This window comes from Sus scrofa, chromosome 8 (assembly GCF_054392235.1).
Source record: "Sus scrofa isolate SSC_HxYL_T2T_F1_AM1 chromosome 8, Sscrofa_HxYL_maternal_Yorkshire_Landrace_v2.0, whole genome shotgun sequence".
NCBI lineage: Eukaryota > Metazoa > Chordata > Mammalia > Artiodactyla > Suidae > Sus > Sus scrofa.
Genome location: NC_139390.1, coordinates 27,789,352 through 27,811,993, shown reverse-complemented (window position 1 = coordinate 27,811,993; position 22,642 = coordinate 27,789,352). Strand labels below are relative to the sequence as shown.

The 22,642-nt window shown below is 37.7% G+C and overlaps 1 protein-coding gene across 9 annotated transcripts in view; it reads left to right on the top strand.

Annotated features, from left to right (window-relative positions):
* ARAP2 (ArfGAP with RhoGAP domain, ankyrin repeat and PH domain 2) overlaps positions 1-22,642 on the top strand; it is a 173,541-nt gene that overhangs the window by 61,633 nt on the left and 89,266 nt on the right. For all 9 annotated transcript variants that reach the window (XR_014812289.1, XR_014812288.1, XM_013978574.3 and 6 more), the window contains 8 exons: positions 3,659-3,744; positions 4,480-4,662; positions 10,146-10,320; positions 10,787-10,921; positions 18,970-19,114; positions 21,262-21,364; positions 21,997-22,195; positions 22,375-22,438. Coding sequence is in view for 7 of the 9 variants with exons in the window: in XM_013978574.3 (XP_013834028.2) it covers positions 3,659-3,744; positions 4,480-4,662; positions 10,146-10,320; positions 10,787-10,921; positions 18,970-19,114; positions 21,262-21,364; positions 21,997-22,195; positions 22,375-22,438 (1,090 nt within the window). In the remaining 2 variants the exon portion in view is untranslated. The remainder of the gene's footprint in view (positions 1-3,658; positions 3,745-4,479; positions 4,663-10,145; positions 10,321-10,786; positions 10,922-18,969; positions 19,115-21,261; positions 21,365-21,996; positions 22,196-22,374; positions 22,439-22,642) is intronic.

Genomic DNA, 22,642 nt, shown 5'->3' with positions numbered 1-22,642 from the left:
ATGCTAGCTCTTTATATGATTTGTCCCTCTTTCCCCATCATATTTAGTAAGACCTTCTTCTCACATCAAGGCTTCTCTGTGCTCTAGTCTTGGTACACCGGATCTAGTATCACTTGTAAGGAGAATTTTTATATAGAAACATTTTCCAGGTGTAGTTGTGAAAGTAACCAGTACTATGACTGGTTTTCTTATTATGTACTATTGCACAGTTCATTGTATTTAGGGGTAAGACTGTTGCAGAAACTTGGTCTCTGTTCACTGGTGTCAAATAGAAATGTGGAAACAGGGGTTCCCATCGTGGCTCAGTGGTAATGAACCCAACTAGAATCCATGAGGATGCAGGTTTGATCCCTGGCCTTGCTCAGTGGGTTAAGCATCCCACGTTGCTATGGCTATGGTGTAGGCCAGCAGCTGTAGCTCCAGCTGGACATGTAGGCTGGGAACTTCTATATGTCATGGGTGTGGTCCTAAAAAGCAAAAGAAAAAAGAAAAAGGAAAAAAAGAAAAGAAAAGGAAAAAAAAAAGAAAAGAAATCCAGAAACAGAGTTTTAGGCAAAGGAGAATAAAACAGCTTCTATTGCTTAACCAGGCAGAAGAGGCCACAGCAGGCTAATGGCTTAAAGAATGTGCCCTTTTGGGGGAGGATAGGAGGCATTCTTACAGTTTTTGAGGTGGAAAATTGGACCACAGATAAGGATCAGGGTAGATAATGATTCTTTGCATTCTTCAAAGCTGGTGTCAGGCAGTCCCAGGATAGTTTCTCATGGTCTTTGAGATTATCATACTGCTACCTTCTTTCTAGAATGAAGACTGCTTCATCAGGTAGTTAGCATCTGCCATTTGTTGTGGATTTGAGTTCTGCAGAAGAACTCAAAGATATTGTAATGTGTATGCCTTGAGGAGGAACCAGGACCCTGCCCCAGGTTGCACTATTGTTTCTTTAATGATTTTAATTTTTTTCATTATAGTTGGTTTATTGTGTTCTGTCAATTTCTATTGTACAGCAGTGACCCAGTTCCCTCCGCACACAAATATTCTTTTTCTCACATTATCCTCCATCACGTTCCATCATAAATTACTAGATATAGTTCCCTGTCCTATACAGCAGAATATTATTTCTTGACTGTTCCTCTCTGAACAAATTCCCCTCTGATTTGACCTTTAGCCTGGGAACTTCCTTATGCTGCAGGTGTGGCCCTAAAAAGAATATATATATATACATATATATATTGTGGAATACTACTCAGCCATTAAAAAGAACAAAATAATGCCATTTGCAGCAACATGGATGGGACTAGAGAGTCTCATACTGAGTGAAATAAGTCAGAAAGAGAAAGACAAATACCATATGATGTTGCTTATATCTGGAATCAATTTATAGCACAAATGAACCTTTCCACAGAAAAGAAAATCATGGACTTGGAGAATAGACTTGTGGTTGTCAAGGGGGAGGGGAAGGGAGTGAGGTGGTTGGGGGTTTGGGGTTAATAGATTCAAACTATTGCCTTTGGAGTGGATTAGCAATGAGATCCTGCTGTGTAGTGCTGGGAACTATGTCTAGTCACTTACAATGGAGCATGATAATGTAAGAAAATAGAATGTGTACATGTAGGTGTAACTGGGTCACCATGCTGTATAGTAGAAAAAAATTGTATTGGGGAAATAACTATAAAAATAATAATAATTAAGATTTAAAAAAGAATATATAGATTGGAGAAAAAATTTCAGGAAATTCCAAAGAGCAAAATTTGAATTTGCATTTACCAACAACTATGACATAGCATTTACATTGTACTAGGTATTATGAGTAATTTGGAGATGATTTAAAGTATACAGAGTATATGCCTAGGCTATATGCAGATACTTTAGCCATTTTGTACAACAGACCCAAGCATCCTTGGATTTTGGTATTTGTGGGGGTCCCAGTACCTGTCCTCTGTGATATGGAGGGACAGTTGTATTTGGCTGTGGTTTATTTGGTTCAGCATATAAGCTTGCATAGTTCTGTCCAGTTAACACCAGTTTTCTGAAATCTTACCATTACCTTCTATGCATCATTCTCATTCCTTTTTCATTTCATAGGACAAGATCCTTTCAAAATAGTAGTCTGCACTACTTTGGTTTTCTTCATTTCTTTAACTTCCTAGTGTTTCTTCAGCATCTTGTAATCAGCCTTCATTTCTCTCTACTCCAGTGAAAATATTTGCACCCCATTTACCAGGGTATTTTACCTCCCAGTCTCTGTGTGGTCAGTCCTTATCTTTACTGCTTTCTCTGCAGTATTTGACACTATGGACCAATCTCTCTCAGTGACTCCCCATCCTCCTCGACTTTTGGGAGACCCTTTTCTCTCAGTGTGCTCTTACTACTCTGATCATCCTTTCTCAGGTTACTCTTCCTTTGCCTTCTTCTAAAATATGTGTGTTACATCCTGAGCTGTCTTTCATTCTGATGTTCCTGAGTGATGTTATTTAACACTTGGCTTCAACACTCATTTTTAAGCAGGTGATTCCCATTCTATTGGAAACCATACTCTTATATCTCCTGCTAGAATCTCTGATTGGATTTGCCCAAGATACCTCAAAAATAACATGGTAAAATGGATTTCTCATGGATGCTTGCTCATGACAAAAAACTGCATATTCTCCTATATTCCAAGTCTTGGTCAAAAGCAATACCATCACCCTGTACTCAAGCCTAAAACCTATCCCCCAAGTCCCATCAGTTTTTCTCCTAAGTATCTCTAAATCCGTTCTCCACTTTTATTTCTTTTCCTGCTGCCTCAATTCAGATTTTTTTGCCTAGGCTACTCTAGCATCCTTTCTCCCTACATGCCCTTGAGCTTGACTTCTTTTAGTATTGCCTTTCTGTTGTTTCTGTAAGTGCAAACCTAGGCAGATTCCTGCCATGGGAATTCTGGGACTCTGTGCTCTGAGTAATTTCCATTTCAAAGAAAGGAGGAAAAGAACCTACCTAATGTAGACAGAGGAATGAGCTCTCTCCTGCTCATCAGACAAAAGGTCCTTGAGATCAAGGATGGTGTCTTATATAACTTTGTTCCTTCTCAGCTTTGAGAGAAAGGGTCTGTCACATGCCTGGGTGCCCAGCAGTGGCTGAATTATGATTTATACAGCAGAATTAAATTCATGGTAATAGAATGCTGGGCTGTTATTCTCTTCCAGGCGTAATACTAGAATAAAAAATCCACTTTAGATTTTTAAGTATGCATTTTTTAGAGTTGTAGTCAGTTTTTTTTTTTTAAGAGGAGGATATGTATTTGCATATATGTAATTTGTACAAATCCATTATTAAAAGTTTTTGATGACCTACAATTTCCAGTTAACTACCAGACAATGAAAAAATTGTATATGTGTGTATATACACAAACATACATGCACATACACACTATTAAAAGTGTAGTTTTATACTGGTATAGCGTGGTGATGGTGATATCTGTTATCTTCCTTGGGGTTGGTTATGATTTCTGTGTAATTAACCACCACTACTCTAGGGTGGAAAGTAGGTCCTGGTTTGTTTCCAGTTGAAGAGATGTATTAATCTACACACACATGTACACATACATATACACACACTTTTTAAAGGTAAAATGCATTTATATACAAATTGAAAGAGAAATGCAATTGTTTTTTGACTTTAGGGCAACATAGATCTTTAGGACCAAAAGATTCCAAGGTTAGAAGTCTAAAAATGGATGCCAGCATTTGGAGCAATGAACTCATTGAGGTGAGTCTGACTGCATCATGGTGGTCAGCAGAGGTCTGGGAGGAGGTGTGCAGTTGTGGGGGTGGGGGGGTTCCTTTAGGAGCTCTCTGACCAGGTTCTCATCACATTGCAGAAATGGCTTAGAGCCTGTTTGATAGCAGTCACTTTCCACTTTACTTTTCAGGATGCTTCCTAAATCAGAGAGTTATTTTAGAAATAAAATTTTAAAAAATACAGTGAGCTTTAATAATAACTACTTTTAAAGGCTTGGCAGCTCTTTTTAAAGCCAGGATTTTCTTTCTTTTGAACCCAGCATGGATAAAATATCAGAGAAGTGCATGAAAACATTGGGCAAAATTGACAATTCTTTATCTCGGCCATGCTGTCATTAACTGCCATCATGTCTAACTTGCTGTCTCCAAATCCATTCTCTGCTCGGTACCACAATCCACCACATTAGCCCACCTACTCAGCCATTTTAAATGAATGTGTCTCCATGTGCGCTAGCTTCAAAAAGTAATAATGCCTTTGCTGCAATTTGTGTTGCTAGCAATTTCTTTTCCAGCTAATCTTTTACTGTCATTAAGTGCAGCTTGACTGTATTTAAAATAAAAATAGTATCTGCTTTCACATGCCATCTTTCTGAAAAAGTCAAGTTGGTCTTGTGTTTTTGCATGAATTTATCATGGGAGGCAGTTTTCTGCAGATTCAAATGTATTTATAAACTGATATGTTTAAATTTTTTTGGTAATTCAGCTTTTTATTGTCATTGGAAACAAAAGAGCAAATGACTTTTGGGCTGGTAATCTTCAAAAAGAGGAAGAATTACACGTGGACTCTCCAGTAGAAAAGAGAAAAAACTTTATCACTCAGAAGTACAAAGAGGGAAGATTCAGGAAAACCCTCTTGGCATCTCTCACCAAGGAAGAGTTAAATAAGGTAACCAATGAAATGTAGCAGGAGACATGGATGTTAAGGTCTTTTTAAATGTGGGCCAAGGATTTTGAAAAAAAGCTTTTTTAAAAAACTATGACTATGTCATAGAATGATTGTTTAATCTTATTTCCCTTTGTGAGATCGTGCTATTGGTTGTTCCTTTACTTCACTTAAAGATTCATTATCAATAGGGAATAAACATTTAATCCCTAACTGCAGTTTCCGTCTAACTTAGCTCTGCCCGCCCCATTTAAAACTTCCACAACTTTCCTCCTCTTAGGGACAGGGAAAGGGACTGAACATACCTTCAGGTAGTACATTGCTGACTTGGTGTCACTGAAATGAATTTCACTTCCTCAATTAATTTATTATTAGAAGCGGTAGTTTGCTTAGTGCCACTGATTTGAAGTGTCGTTTGCCTTTGGCTGAGTGATCCCAGATTTTTTGTGACCATTTTATGTGACCCATTCAGTCTCTGCCCTTTTGTCAAAGAATTTGTTAAGCATCCTTCTCACCTACCCTTTACTTTTAAAATCACTGCTTCAATTTCTTATGTGTCAGGGGGCTCTTCTATGTACAGATATTTAAGACATGTACTGTTAGTATTATTTTATACCATTATTTTTATGCTTAGAGTATATATTCTTTAAGGGTTCTCAGTTCTTTAGTTTGCTCTTAATATCAATCCTTGCTGGATAAGGATCCCTGGATAAGTAATATTATGCTGAACATTTTGGAAAATAAAGACATTTTCCATACTTTTCTAGACCCGATAGGATTTGTACAATTGTTTTATGTTTCTCTTCTTTTGGTTTAGTTCCCATAACTAAACATTTTTTCCTTTTTGTACATCATTGTGTTTTTTGTTTGTTTGTTTTTTGCCTTTTTTATTTTTTATTTTAGTGCCACATCTGTGGTATATGGAGGTTCCCAGACTAGGGGTCAGATTGGAACTGTAGCCACTGGCCTACACCACAGCTCACAACAATATCGGATCCTTAACCCACTGAATGAGGCCAGGGATCAAACCTGCAAACCTCATGGTTACCAGTCAGATTTGTTTTTTCTGTGCCACAATGGGAACTTCACCTTCTTTGTACATCTTTGGTATTCGTAAAGTGAGACTACCAATGAATTGTAAAACAATAATGCACAGTAAATGCAAAATTCAGAATGGGTACTTAAAATAGGGAAGAGTCAGGGAGATGGGGTGGAGGTGGACAACCATCTGTTTATATGGGTTATTAATAAGTCATTTAATTTTGGAGTTCCTGTTGTGGTTCACCAGGTTAAGAACCCAACTAGTGTCCATGAGGATATGGGTTCCATCTCTGGCCTCGCTCAGTAGGTTAAGGATCCGGCATTGCCACAAGCTGTGGCATGTGTCACAGATGAGGCTTGAATCCAGTGTTGCCATGTCTGTGGTGTAGGCTGGCAGCTGTAGCTATGATTTGACCCTTTAGCCTAGAAACTCCCATATGCCACAAGCGTGGCTGTAAAAAAAAAAAAAAAAAAAAAAAAAAAAAAAAAAAAAAGCCGTTTAATTTTGTTTTGGGTGGTGTTTCCATGGATGCTAATTACATTATAAAAATAGCTGACCAATCATACCAGACATGCATGGAATAATGATAATAGGAGATCATAATCCAAGGGTTATGATTAATCTCATTCTGTGAACCAGATCATACATTTGTCTTTCTCTGTCTGATTAATCTCACTAAGTGTAAGGCCCTCAGGATCTATCCATGTTGTCGCAAATGGTAGAATCATAAAAAAGTGATCATAAAAAAGTATATAGATAATAAGTTGTGGATTTGGAGAAGTAATTGGTGAAGTTGGAGAACCAGAGCATATCCTTCCTCAGTAGTTTTTCTCTTTTTGATAGTGATTGGAATCTTGTCATTGGGTAAAGACTAATGTCCCCCAATGAGGTTTTGTCTGCCATACACCACTCCCAAGAGCTAAGACACTAGTCAAGTTTTACATTAGTTACTCACTATTTCACTCTACCTTACAGAAGTCTGTTCATTAGTATTTACCACCACATCGGGCTTCTTAGAGATGATACTCAACACGCGTGAACAATTTTCACAAAAAATACAATGTTATTAAATAGATATTTTTAAAAATTGAGATATAATTTACATATAACATTGTGGAAGTTTAAGGTGTTCATCTTGTTGATTTGATACATTTAGGTATTGCAATAGGGATTACCACTGTAGCTTTGGATAACACTTCTATCACTTCACGTAATTATTATTTCTTTTTTGTGGTGACAGCATTTCAGATCTGGCCTCTCAGCAATTTTAAAGTATATAATAGAGTATTGTTAACAATAATCACTATATCGGAGTTCCCGGCGCGGCTCAGTGGTTAACAAATCCGACTAGGAATCACGAGGTTGCGGGTTCGATCCCTGGCCTTGCTCAGCGGGTTGAGGAGATGGCGTTGCCGTGAGCTGTGGTGTAGGTTGCAGATGCGGCTTGGATCCCGGGTTGCTATGGCTCTGGCGTAGGCTGGCAGCTACAGCCCCGATTGGACCCCTAGCCTGGGAACCTCCATATGCCATGGGAGAGGCCCTAGAAAAGGCAAAAAAGACAAAACAAAACAAACAAACAAAAAAACCCAATAATCACTATATTGTGCATTAGGTCTGCAGAACTTAATTTAACTGCTAGTTGCAAATTTGTACCCTTAAACAATATCTGCCCAATTCTCCCACCTCCCAGCCCCTGCTAACCATCATTCTCTTCTCTGTTTCTACACATTTGGCCTTTTAGATTCCACAGACACCTGAAATCATACATTTGTCTGCCTCTGTCTGATTAATCTCACTAAGTGTAAGGCCCTCAAGATCTATCCATGTTGTCGCAAATGGTAGAATTCCCTTCTTTCTCATGGCTGAATAATATTTCATTTTGTGTATGTATACATGTGTATGTAGACACCACAACTTTATCCATTTATTCACGGAGAGACACTTAGGTTTTTTCCATATCTTGGCTATTGGGAAAAGTGCTCTAATAAACGTGAGAGTATGGATATCTTTTCAATATCTTGTTTTCATTTCCTTTGAGTACATACCCAGGACTGGGATTGTTGGATAATATGATTTGTTGTATTTTTAACTTCTTGTGGAATTTTTATGCAGTTTTCCATATTGATTGAATCTATTTATTTTCCCACAGACCATGCACAAGGGTTTCCTTTTCTTCACATCCCTACCAGTACTTTTTATGTCTTATCTTCTTGATAATTAGCCATTCTAACAGATGTGAAGTAATAGGTTATTGTGGTTTTGGTTTGCGTTTTCCTGCTGACTATTCTTTCATTTGCCTGTTGGCCACCTGAATATCTTTGGAAGAATGTGTTTTTAGTTCCTCTGCCCAGGTTTTAATCGGAATTTTTTTTTTTTTTTTTTTTTGTCTTTTTGCTATTTCTAGGGCTGCTCCCACGGCATATGGAGGTTCCCAGGCTAGGGGTCCAATCGGAGCTGCAGCCACTGGCCTACACCAGAGCCACAGCAACGCGGGATCTGAGCCACACCTGCAACCTACACCACAGCTCACGGCAACGCCATCTCCTCAACCCGCTGAGCAAGGCCAGGGATCAAACCCGCAACCTCATAGTTCCTAGTCGGATTTGTTAACCATTGCGCCATGACAGGAACTCCTCAGATTGTTTGTTTTTAATTGAGTTGTATGTGTTCTTTGTATATTTTGATTGTTAACCCCTTATGCAATACATGGTTTGAAAATATTTTCCCTTATGCTGTAGATTGCCTTTCATTTTGTTGATTGTTTTGCTATGTAGGAGCTTTTTTAGTTTGATACAGTTCCTTTTATTGATTTTTGCTTTTGTTGCTTCTGCTTTTGGTGTCATATCCAAAAAATCATTGCCAAGACTGATGTCAAGGGCTTACAGTTGATATTTTCTTCAGGAAGGTTTATGGTATTAGGTCGTATATTTAAGTCTTTAATACATTTGAAGTTAATTTTTGTGAGTGGTGTAAGATGGTGTGAAATTACATCTTTTTGCATGTAGTTACTCAGTTTCCCTTCATTTGTTGAAGAGACTATCCTTTCCCCATTGAGTGTTCTTGTTGAGTAGATGTTTACTGCACACTTACTAATCACAGAATTCATTTTTTAGGTGCTAGGAATACAATTGTAGTAGAAAGTAGATGTGATCTTCAAATAGGGGAGACTGACCAAGCAGCTGAATGCCAATGCATGTACCATAGCAAGTGCAACATACTGTGAAGGAGGAATAGGGTAGTGAGAGGGAGAATAAGAGGAAATACATATGATTAGTGAGAGCAGTCAAAGCTCTTACAGTGGAGAGAGGTTAGATGTTTTACTTTCCAACATCCTCATTTTGCAGGTGCAGAAAAACATACCCAGAGAGAAGGGATTGCCCAAGACCACCTAGCAAATTAGTACAGTCAGGTACAAGAATTCAGGTGCCTTTATTCCGATGTGAAGGAGGTTCTAGACATCAGCCAGACCATGGTAGAAAAGATGAGTACTTTTTCAGTAGTAGACCCTCTAGGCTGGAACTGTGAATGTGTCCTGGGACTTCTTGGTTGTATATTCTGCCCTGAGCTACCCCATGGGATAATCAATCAGTGATTGTCCTGAAGTTGCATTCCAGACAGCAAATTAACCAGTGATCTGTCCAGGGGCACCATGTCGGGAAGAAGGTGAATGGTGAACCTAAGGCTAAGAAGTCAGGTGAAATCAGGGTGCAAATAAGAGAGTTTAAAAGCAAATGAAAGAAATAAAATAAAAGCAAATGGGAAACCAGTAAAGTAAGAAAGATGGAAGAGGGAATGGAAAGAGATGTGAAGGCAGCTAATTATTTCAAGGCAAAAAAACTTGGATTCCCGGAGTTTCACTGTTTGTACAATGGTGATGTGTAACATGTCAATCATTTCTTATTGTGTCTTGCTTGTTATTTTTCCTCCCTACCCATCCCCTCTCCCAAAAGAAAAGATCCTTAATTTATGCTCATTTTTTAAATTCCCAAAGCATATCAGTAATTTAAAGATTCTGCAAACTCTGACTGGGCTGGAAAAAAAAAACAGACGTACATGCATACTACATTCATATGACAAAACAAAACATTTAGTGGCTTCTTGGTTATTACCTTTGAAATACTTTGAATTTTCTAAGCATCAGCCATTATCTTAGTATGTAAGCATAAAAATATCTTCCATGGTAAATATGATAAATCTGAAGATTTGGAACATCATAGCAACAAAAACAATGCACTGAGACTTAGAAATCATGGATTGTCATTTGAATTCATGCAAAGGAGCCCTTTTGTATCTGTGATTTAATTCAGGGCATAATTATTATTAGATTTCTTTGTTAAAAAGGAATACAGGCTTCATCTCATAAATGAGTTGGCACACTTTCACTCCTTTTAATAGCTGGAATTATATTTTCTTCTCTTAAGTTATATTATCTTTTCGTGAGCAGGCTCTGTGTGCTGCCGTGGTGAAACCGGATGTTCTGGAAACAATGGCTTTGCTGTTCAGTGGAGCAGATGTTATGTGTGCAACAGGTGATCCTGAGCATAGCACCCCCTATCTGCTGGCTAAGAAGGCAGGGCAGAGTCTGCAGATGGAATTTCTCTACCATAACAAATTCTCAGGTTAGTCACTATTCCCTTCATTAGCCTGGTCTCTCCTGATTTATCATAAAAGGACTGAAACACAAATCTGTCTATTTCTCAAATCAGAAAACCATCAGAAGGAAAAAATATATATAATTACCAAAAAGATGGAAGTTGATTCAGATCCATGTTTTACTTCATTTCAAGGAAAAGTTTAGGAACTAAATCTTTTATGTGTCTTTACTCCTATAAATGGACGATTAAGATAGTTCATCCCACCTAATCATTTTCACCAAAATGAAATCTGATTTTCATATATGAATAATAAACACAATTGAAGTGCTTATTTACAAATTTTGTGCAAAGTAAAATAGAGACCTCTAGATATGTGTTCTATATTTGAAGTAGTTTTTCTTCTTCAAAACTCACCTAGATATTCATAAGCAAAGGGGGAAATGGTTTAACATTTTGGATTTCAGATGTGTTATTTCTGTAATTTTTCTAGATTTCCCTCAACACGACATACATTCTGAAGGTGGATTAAGTCAAGAGTCCTCCCCATCCATGTTCCTCTGTGACTTTTTGTATCAGGCTCCAGCTGCTGCTTCTAAACTCTCTTCAGAAAAAAAACTGCTTGAAGGTATCTTTTCTGTTCCTTTTCACTTTTGCTATCTGATAAAATTTTCTTTCATTATCAAAACAATTAGGTTTAAATTTTGATTTTTTTTCCCTCTTCAGATGTTAGGTTTGATCTTGCAGTAGAGAAGTATTTTTTTGAGGATTTATAACTGCTTGCAGGCACAGATATTATTTCATTCACTGCAGCAACAATTTACCACTGGTTTGGAATGCTGAGTGAATCCTCAGCTGAATGCACTGACATCTACCTTAGGGCCAACCCATTTTGTTTCAGGATGTAAGGGTTGTTCCAAAGAAATGTGAAACTCAGCCCCTTCCCTTCGGGATGGACATCCTAACTGGGGAGATAATGCAGATAAATGTCAACATGTAGGAAGAACGGACAAGTTTTCAGTACATATTCTATCAGCCTACTAAGTGGTATCATGTAGTTCAGTTTGTTCTATTTGTGTGTGTGTGTTGTGTGTGAGTAAATTAAAGCTTAAGCATGTTTTCAAAAACATGATGGGAATTAACTTGATTTAACGACCTGTCCGAGGTTTGTGGAGAGTCATAATAGGCGTTTTCCAGCTCTCCATTCAGTCTTTTGTGTCAGGCCTGTGCTGGGCATTAGGAATACAAAAGTGAGTACGATACAGGCCTCATGCTCATGTTACATACATTTGAACCAATGTTAGAAATATAAGCAGGAAAATATAATGAGATCTGTCTTACTGGACCAAAGAGAATTTAAGAGAGATTAAGCTGCAAGGCCAATTGATGGTGGGCGTTTAGAGGCTCAGGAGCCTGGTATTAATTCCTTAGGTGGTAAAATCTAGCTATGTTACTCAATCAGAGGAACAATAGGATGAAAAATTCACTTTGGAGTGTTAATCCTGATCTTTGTGTATTTGAAGTGATTATTTCAGTTAAAAGCTTTATTTAAAAAAAAAAAAAAACTATTACCCTGAGCAGAATTATACTGGGATTAATTATACTTTATTATATTTTCCTATAAACAGTAGCTGTCCTTTAGTGAGCATATACTATATGTGGGCATTGCTTTGCATATTTGATCTATGTTAATTGTAATCCTCATAAAAGCTCTGCAAGAGGAGTTCCCGACGTGGCGCAGTGGAAACGAATCCGGCTAGGAACCATGAGGTTGCGGGTTCCACCCCTGGCCTCGCTTCAGTGGGTTAAGGTCCGGCATTGCCGTGAGCTGTGGTGTAAGTTGCAGATGCAGCTGGCTGTAGCTCTGGCATAGGCTGGCTAGCTGGGAAGCTCCATATGCCATGGGTGTGGCCCTGAAAAGACAAAAGACAAAATAAATAAATAAATAAAAGCTCTGCAAGAGAGTTGATATTATGCTGATTTCACATGAACAATGGAGGAAATCAGCATGAAGCATAGTTTTACATCTGATTTGTGCTATAGTTGTTAATTGTAAAACTTTGGCCTTGGTCAGAGTGTGATGGCCTGGTGACACTAAGATGGCAGACTGTTTTTACTCTTTAAGTTTAGATGGGTTTGGTTCCTTCAGCAAATGGTTTTTAATATCTTCCTTTTCTTAATCTAACCAATAATAAAAGATGGGTTTTACTGTGTTTCTCTCATCTTCGATTGCTCCTTATCAGTATTTAACTGTTAAGTATTTGAAAGTTGAGTGATCAGAAGGGAAAGAGTGCCAGAATAATCTGTGAATTGATGATGGCGATTACTAAAATAATTGAATAATAGGGCAATTGATATTCTTGTTATTAAGTTACAAGTTTCCTAGAATGTTTCTTCTAAATTGCAGGATATCTTAAACCCACCCTTCAAACTATTCATACAAATATGAGACAAGGAATTTGAAATACAAGATTTTCTTCCTAAAGCTTCTCACTCAGTATGTCATAAGTACTCTGAAGGTGAAAAGTAAGCCTTTATTTTTTGGCAGTTCTGGTTATAATACTTACAGATTTAACAGTTTTTTGTAATATGTCCTTGAAATAGATTATTTTTCTTAGTCTTATGAGGACTGAATTGAATGTTTTAAGTTGTAACTAAATCATTCTTTTCTTTTTAACTTTTCTGCATTAACTATGGATGTTTTTGTTAAAATCTGTTTCAAAAACCAGAAACTGGTACCTTCACCATATGTACAAGTTAATTAGGGATTATTCTCTCATTTTGGAGCATTCTCTTTTAAGTAATATGAAATTGAACTTTTGCACTTTGACTATATAGCACATAGAAATGACTTCATTGGAAAATAATCTCCTGGCAAGGTATTCTTTTATGATCTTCGTTTTTTCCATCCAATTTATCAGAAGGGCTATCATTTCAAACTCAAAATAGCCCATGAATCAGTCAGCTACTCTCCATCTTCACTAATATCATCCCCAGCCATCATCACATCCTGCTTGGGCTGTAATACCTCCCCCCACCCTACTTATTTGCCAGTAGCTTCCCTCAAATCATTCTCCCAAAAGCAGTGTTAATTAAGGATTGTTAAAAACGTAACTCAGGTCTTGTATTTCCATCGTTCAAATATGTTGAATAGCTTCCCATTGCAGACTATAACCATATCCCTTATATGGACTTAAAAGAGCTTCTCATCCCTTTCCTCCTTTCATCTCACATCCTTCCTTCTTATGCAACAGGCCTGGTCACACTGGTTTCCTGTCTGTTTCTGCAGCGTGCCACATTCTTTTCTGCCTCCTCTGGACCTCTGCAGTGGCTGTTCACTCTGCAAGGAGGGCACTTCCCCTAGCCTGACTGCTTCTCATGTCTTGGGGATCACTTCTGTGCTATCTGGTTGGAGAGACCTATTTGGCTGCCTGCTAAAGCAGCACCTGCTGCCGGCTCTTCTCCATCGTATGCCATTTATTTCCACCGTAGCATACATTGCAGGGAGATGATCCCTCCTTCTTTGATTTCTCCTCCCTCTGGAGTCTAAGTTCCTTGAGGCATTAGCATTTTTAGTTTATTCAGGATTATCAAATCTCTGGTGCCTAAACCAGGGTCCACACGTAGTAATCACTTGATAAATATTTATTGAATAAATGGGCATTTCTCTAATCACATTACTACCAGTGTTAGGTGACAGCTGGCTCATTAATACATTTTTAACATTTTTTATTCAAGTATAGTTTCTATGCAATATTGCAGATGTACAGTACATTAATTCACAATTTTAAAGGTTATACTCCATTTATAGTTATTTGTTAATATTTTAGTTTTGAACTGCGTAATAAAATATGTCATTGGGAATTCCCATCATGGTGGAGCAGAAACGAATCCGACTAGGAACCATGAGGTTGCGGGTTCAGTCCCTGGCCTCGCTCAGTGGATTAAGGATCCAGCATGGTGGTGAGCTGTTGTGTAGGTCACAGATGCAGCTTGGATCCCACATTGCTGTGGCTGTGACTGGCAGCTGCAGCTCGGATTTGACCCTAGCCTGGGAACCTCCATATTCCATGGGTGTGGTCCTAAAGAGACAAAAGACAAAAGTAAATAAATAAAATATGTAATTGTGGACACAAAACACATTTTGTTCAGAAAGAGCCTCCTTAAAAATGAAGAAGAAAAAGTTGAGCTACCAAGAAATGTAAAGTGTTGGTGGTTCTTTTTTTTTTTTTTTTTTTTTCTTCTTCTTTTCTGTCAGGATTCTGCAGTGGTTGGTACTCCTATTGAGCACCAGCTTTATGGAAAAATTGAATTATTTCGAAGGATTTAGAGATTAAAGTGTGGCTGTCACCTTTGCCTCTGAACAGCAAGCATCTGGACTACATCACTCCATCCACGCTTGTCAGGATGGCCATAGAGCAGAATGATTAAAAACAAAGAAAAAAGTCAGGAATAAAATGCATGCAGGTCCTTCAGAGAGTTACAGAGGCTTCAAACTGTCAGTTCAGGTTTTCAGGATTTGAAGATCTTCTAGCCTCTGGTTATGAAGACTGATCTGTATTTTTCTTTTTCTTCCCAATTTAGTGTTCATGAAAGGAAAGATTGATAGCTCTTGTTAAACCTAAGTGTAGAGCTGAATAATAGCATCCTGATTTTGTTTTCTGTTTTCGCCCCTCAACTGTATTTTTCCCCCTTGGTATCTTACCTTGATTTGTTGACACAGTGTTTGATGTTTAAAAAGAAAGTGGTTGATACGGTTTACTAGAAACTATATTTTCTGTTTATATTTAATTTTATAGATTAGCACTGTGGAATTTTGAAGAGCTTTTGTTCTATAAATGCCTTGCTTCTATAGTTTAAAAATGTTTCTCTAAGGCTGAAACACATTTATTTTAAATGAAAAGCATTCCTATTGTGTATTCCTTTCTCCTGTGATGCCGAATACCCTCAGTCTAGGAAATTCTTCATCAAGAAACCACTTCATGGTTTCAAAAAATAGTAGTTTCACCTTAACTGTCTCACATTCATTGTACACATATGTATATGAAGGTATGACCTGTGCTATACCCTGATACATTTTAAAAATGGACATACACGCCCCAAGCATCTACCAGGCACAGGGTAGAAATTTATGAAGGAAACAGGAGGACTCGTTGGCTGCCTGGGTCTTACCCCCAGCTCTGGTGCTAATACTTGGGTGATGTTGGGAAAGTCAGTAAACCATTTTGTGCCTAAGGACAGGATATAAGGATCAGGCCATGTAATAATAGGACTGACCTACTGGAGTTGTTCTGAGGATTCAGTGAGTTTATGTAAGACACATGTAGAAGACTGCATGACACATGCTTGTGATGGTAAAGGGATGAGGAGGAGGAAGAATAGCAGAGGGGCTGTCCTGATTCAAACTGCTTCTGGTTTCCAGGTAGCCTTTAAGTTTAGGTGTAACCTATAGCTGACAACCAAGGTACCCAACTACATGAGAGTATCCATCTCGCTTCCTAGGACTGTTTCAGAAGGTCATGTCTGGAGTTCGGTCCCTGTGCTTGAGTCAGTCCCAGTACTGTTTTTCTCCCCGAATCTAAATGTCAAGATGGTGGAAAGAATGAACAATCCCTCTAGTCATTCCAGCCACCATACACACAACCTCACATCTGTTAAGCAGCTTGTGTCCTAGGAGTTGCCCGATTCTGTGGCCCCAGTTTCATTTCTGGTGGACATCTTCTGGCAACTGATTCAACAGTAAGATTTCTTCTGTGGCAGAGAGGATGCCCTGTCTGAATTAGCCTAAGATGAACAATACCATCCAATAGAATTCTGTTAAAGCTTTTTTTTTGTTTGTTTTCCAAGTCACTAGAAGTGTCAAGATTGCCTATCACGGCTTTGTTATTATAAGTCCTCCAAGGTAATATTTGTGCATGCCTTGCCTTACCTCTGGCCTGTTTTCACATATACATATGAAGCTAATCAATGGTTATGGTGATGATGCTACAGGATTAAATCCCCTGAAACCCATCTTTCTCACTGACAATGAGTTTGTCCTCACCTTTTAAAAGAGATCTGTCATTTGTTTCTCATTAGAATGAACATAATTTGACTCTGCATTTACATTTATTTTATGCATCATGCACTTGGCATTTTTTGTTTGAGACCTTCCAACAGCTCCCACTTGTCTACTGAGAAAGGTACAAACTCCTGAACACCTGTCATGAAGACTCCTGGGGCCTGGCATCTGATGTGAGCCTGCGGTCTCTTTCTTTGGCCACATAAATTTTTTGGCAGATTCCCCTTTCTGTGACTTTCCTCAGAAAGTTCTTTCTCAGAGTTATGGAATGCTCAGAGCACAGAATGCATGTTTTTGCTACTTTAGAAACATGCCTTTTCAGTCCTAAGTGATTATTTCAAAAGCTGTGTTTTTGTGTGAAGGTTTTTCTCACCACTTCAGTTGGAGGCTAGATTCCCTCCAACAACAGGTCTAACCTCTAAAGGGTCCACCTGATGATGGTGACCAGGGCGACAGAACTCTCAGGAGAGCGGGCAGTGACCGCCTTATTTTGATGACCAACTGGTATTTTCAGCTCTAATTTTATTAGACCTCTTTCTATATTTAATGTTGGTAATCATCCCTTTCTAAAATGTGCTACCCCTTTTCTGTTTTATGCACTGTCTTTTCTCACTCGTTTCATTGCTTTTGCGGATGCTTCTATCTCCATTGTTCCTTACAATTTTAAATTCCTTATGATTTCGTGCTTGGTTACTGCTTATTTTCAACTACTACCTGTATTCAAAAGACCTTCTGGTTATTGAGACTATTTCTTGCCCTCAAGAAGCAAATCCATAAGTTGATCTGCCTTATAGCTATTCCTACTTGGATTTCCAGGAGATGTCTCTCATTCATTGTGTCTCACGGGAAACTCAGATTATATGCACTAGCACTATTACATGCACTTTTTTTTTTTTTGGTCTTTTTTTGTCTTTTGTGGGCCCACACCTGTGGCATATGACCCAGGCTAGGGGTCATATTGGAGCTACAGCGGCTGGGCTATACCACAGCCACATCAGTGCGGGATCCAGGCCACGTCTGTGACTTACACTACAGCTCACGGCAACGCCGGATCCTTAACCCCCTGAGCAAGGCCAGGGATCAAGCCCACATCCTCATGGATGCTAGTCCGGTTCATTAACCACTGGGCCACAAAAGCAACTCCTCTACTTTATTATTATTATTATTATTTGAAATAAAAGTAGTCATTACTGCTCACCTTGGAATCAAAGCTGAAAATGATGTAACCATTACTGTTATCCACCACCCCCATCATCTCCTGTCTGTCTCCCTCTTGTCCCCCAATCCTCCCACGTTATTCTTACTTCCACTGCCCTGCTTTGTGGTCTCCATCTTTCACTTAGACTTCTTTTGACAGTGTCCTGACTGGTTTTCTGCCTCTGGCTTCACCTTCTCAAATCCAATTTCTCACAAGAAACAGAGGCTGTGAGCTTTAAATCTGATCATATTCTTCTTCTACCAAAACCATCTCAGTGGCTCACCATGAACCATAAAATCAAAGCTCAGCCAACTTTTTCAAAAAGGACCAGAAATATTTTGGGCTTTGTGGGCCAGATGGTCTCTTGCAAGTCGTCTCTGCCCTTGTAGCAGGAAAGCAGACCCTGACTAAGTATAAATGAAAAGTGTGGCCCTGTTTCAGTAAAACTTTATTGACAAAAACAAGTGTTGATCGGGATTTAGCCTGCTGCCCATACTGTTTTGAACTTTTACAAGATGGATTTTAAGTCCACTCAACAGGGCATTAAGGGCACTGTGGAATCTACCACGCCTACCTAACATCACCCACACTATTATTATTATATTATTTTTCTTTTTTGGCTGCACTCATGGCATATGGAAGTTCCTGGGCCAGAGACCGAATCCAAGCTTCAGCTGTGACCTATGCCACAGCTATGGAAACTCCAAATCCTTAACCTACTGTGATAGACTGGAGATTGAACCCACATCTCAGGAGTGACAACGTCAGATCCTTAACAGCTATGCCACAGCGGGAACTCCCATGCTCTTATTTTTTACCCCTACCTTTTTCCCTCCTTAGACTCTGTACAAACATCAGTCTTTGCCCTTTTACAGTTGTTTTTACAGCAGTCTCTTTATGGATCTGCCAGTTTCTCTGGTCATCAATGTCATAGTTATTTTTGTCTTGGACATCCCTGGCTACAAGTCTGTAAATTTTTTGAGAGCAGAAAGTGTGACTTTTTATCCCATGCAGTAATAGCATGCTTTTTACATACAATAGGAAATTGATACATTTATTTACTTGAATACAGTCATTAGTTAAAACCACTTTTTTTTTTGACTTGTCTTTTTAGGGCCGAACCCGCAGCATATGGAGATTCCCAGGCTAAGGGTTGAACTGGAGCTACTGCTGTTGGCCTACACCACAGCTACAGCAACATGCCATCCCAACCGCGTCTGTGACCTACACCACAGCTCACGGCAACCCCGGATCCTTAACCCACTGCGTGACGCCAAGGATCGAACCTGCCTTCTCATGGATACTAGTCGGGTTCATTAACCGCTGAGCCACAACGGGAACTCCTAAAACCACGTATTTTTAAAATTAGGTTTACAGTATAGCTCAATTTATTATTTGTTTTATTTTAAATTCCTAGAGACGAATAAAAAGTGGTGTGTTTTGGAAGGAGGCTTCTTGAGTTACTATGAAAGTGATAAGTCTACCACCCCTAATGGCACCATTAATATCAATGATGTTATCTGCCTGGCTGTAAACAAAGAAGACTTCTGCATAAATACTGGGTAGGTCTCTCACTAAACGGTAGGAGTTGAAAGTACTTTCTGATTTTTATCATAGCAGGTAAAGAGTGAGGTATTATCATTTCAGTTCCTCAGTTGCTTCTTGTAGAAGAGTTTAATGATTTCTTGAAGTCTACTTATTTTGCAACTTGTGAAAATTCCTTAGGGAATCCACTAAGAAGTAGGAAAATTAAAATATTGTACTAAATAATATGAAAGGCTGACGTGTTTATATCTAATTTTAATTAAATTTATATCATTCCATTCTTGAACATGTAATCTCTTAATTTTTATGATTTACTCATTGTTTAAAATAGTGGCTAATGGCAAAATTTGTGTTTTCATTAAATGTATCATGGTTAAAATAGATTACAAAGAAAAATATTCAGTGGTTTCTTCATAATAAGATAAACTGTTAAACTTATGTAACAGCATGTTGAAATGTTAAAATCCTTAAAGATCTATTTTGGCATTTTTAGGGTTAAAAAAACTCAAAAAAGTACTAACTAAAATGATAAGCATTATTTATTTAATATATTTGACTAACAAAATGGTTTAATAGGATTTCTGTGAAGACTTTTGGAAATCGACCATCTAAGATCTTTGATGTCAGTTTCTTATTACATTTTGTAATGTAATTAATGAAAAAGTATAAATACTAAAACCTACAAAAATCAATTTTATAGAAGCATAGTATTTTAATAAAACTTTTATATGAGATATTTACAAAGCTATGTTATTTACATAAAATTAATGAAATACCACTTTATTACATAATGACCAATATATACCAATTGACATGACTACTGTTTTCTGGTAAGTCTAATTTGATTTTTTTGTATGAACAAAACTTGTTATTACTTGGCTTGTTTTTGTTTTAATCTTTTTTAATAATGATTTTTTATTTTTTCTGTTATAGATGGTTTACAGTGTTCCGTCTTATTTTAATCTTAATAGAGCTTTTATTCTATATGAATAATCAGATTAATGTTGTTCACTGTGGAATGTTAACATGAGTACATCCTATATGTATTAATTTGCTTAAATGATTTACATATTGGTATATGTCAGCATATAATCATATTCAAAAAATCAGACATTCTTGATGGAATGTCACTTATATAAGTAATTGTGCAAGGGAAAGCATCTACAATGAGATGTGGTTTAGAAAAAAAAGTGCTACAGCAAGATTCTTAATCGCCTTCAATAGCATATTATAGAATTTTCCGTCAAGTAATGTTGCCACTGAGGCATCCTACAGATTTATATTTTAGGAAGAGAGCTAACTGAAATGATACAGAAGGAACTGAGGAAGAGAGACTATAATTACTGGGAGTTTAGCTTGAGAAAGAGATAATTTAAAAGAAAAACTGTGGGTGGAGAATCTCTTAAGACTGAACTGATAACATTAAATATCTAACTGAATGGGTACAGTGCTGATGTCAAGGGGAAGAATAAATTAGACTCCAAGATTTTGATCTTGTTGATGAGGTAGATGGTGATGCTGCCAAATTAGAACATGAAGGAGATATATTAGATTTGGGGTGAGGAGGGGAGAGGAAGGAAGATGACTTTGATATACGGTATTTTGAGTTATTTAGGTAATGGCAACGAACACATTTAGCATGATCCAAAAAATAGTTGGAGCTGTGGGTGAGGAACTGAGGGGAAAATTCAAGACATGGATGGATGTCACCCTAATTTTATCTGTATTAAGGAGTTGAAATTTGGGGGTGAGATGAGATGACCAAAGGAAAATGTGTGAAGTAAGACAAGAAGAGGGCTAAGTAGAGAACCATCTAGACAATCTTTTCTTTGAACAGTGGGTCAGAATAACCAAGAAGGAGTGGCCTGGGGGGGAAGAGGAGACAAAAGAGAGCCCTTGGCCACATCAGGGCATCAGCAAGTTCATGCTGTAGAGTCATTAGTCAGAAGAGTGTTCCTTTTGTCTGATTCACTCTATGCCATTTAACTCGTTTGAATAAAATATGAACTATCAACAGAGAAATATGGTAGGTAGGTGGTAGATAGACTTCACAGCATTACTGAGTTTTCAAAAGGACTTTAATTAAAAGCTTGATCTTCTTGTTATTGTTTTTCATAAAATCTAAACATAACCACTGGTATCTATTTATTCTTGTGTGCCATAGGCCCATCTTTACCTTTGAGATCTATTTACCTTCAGAACGTGCATTTTTATTTGGAGCTGAAACATCCCAAGCTCAGAGAAAATGGACAGAAGCAATAGCCAAGGTATTTAAATATTGTTTTATTACCTAAATCCAGAGAGGATTCTTCACCATGAAAATTTTATGTAAGATTCTTGGAAGACTGTTTATATGTCATTAGGTTTTCGTAGGTTGTAGTCAGAAGAGGCTAAGAGGTACCTTCCTAGTGCCTTAGGTAGAGAAGAAATTAATGTAGGACCTTGGAGAAGTTATTCTTCGAATCAAGGCCATGATTTGATGATTGAGATCTTTTCAATACTGTAAAGTCATTTTCGAGTGTGCCCTTTTATAGGTAGAGATCTTATTCATTGTATACACGCAGAGGGAAAGAACAAGTTCAGTGAAAGATGCAAATGAAGACAAACATTGAAGGGCGACATTTTGAAAAATGCCACAAATCAGCAAAGAGAATGTCTTCCTGTTTTAATTCCATATGTATCAAAAATTATTTAATATACTGCTATTTGAAATTGCATTATAGCACTTCAGTTTTTAAGACTGATAACAAGTTTAAATAATTGTTTTAAAATCTGGGTTATTTCTTCATCTTCAAAATAGAAAGATAAATTTTGCCACCTTCCCTCAAATTGGTAACTATGTAAGGGATTTCCTATTTTCACTGTCTTTATTACTTTTTTTTTGTATTTGTTTTAACAGCATTTTGTTCCCTTTGTTGCTGAAAACTTAACAGAAGCTGACTATGATTTGATTGGTCAACTCTACTACAAAGACTGCCATGCCCTGGATCAGTGGAGAAAAGGCTGGTTTGCTATGGACAAATCTAGTTTGCGTTTTTGCCTTCAAATGCAAGAAGGTCAGGAGGATAGAATGAACTTAAGAAGACTGCAAGAACTAAGTAAGTACCCCCCCCCCATCTTATATTCTGGACACAATTCTTTATTGCATATGGAAATAGTAGATTTTGCATAAAATCATGATGGCTCACTTCCAAACATATAACTCAGTAGTCTTTAAAGATATTGAGTGCAATATTAAAAAAAAAAAAATGTTCACACTTTTCTTATTTCCCTCCAGCAATTAGCACAATGGTTCAAAATGGAGAAAAACTGGATGTCTTGCTCTTGGTAGAAAAAGGGAGGTAAGCGCATTTTTGTTTCATATTCTTTATCTCAAAAACTCTTAAGGACCTGGAAACTCTGGTTATTCTCTTGGAGGAGAACTATTATAGAACCTGTTGGAGATTTTCTGAATCGGTGTGTGTGTGTGTGTGTGTGTGTGTGTGTGTGTGTGTGTGTGTGTATTGTCTGTAGTAGAAAGAGTACTCCAATGAAGCTTGCCTATT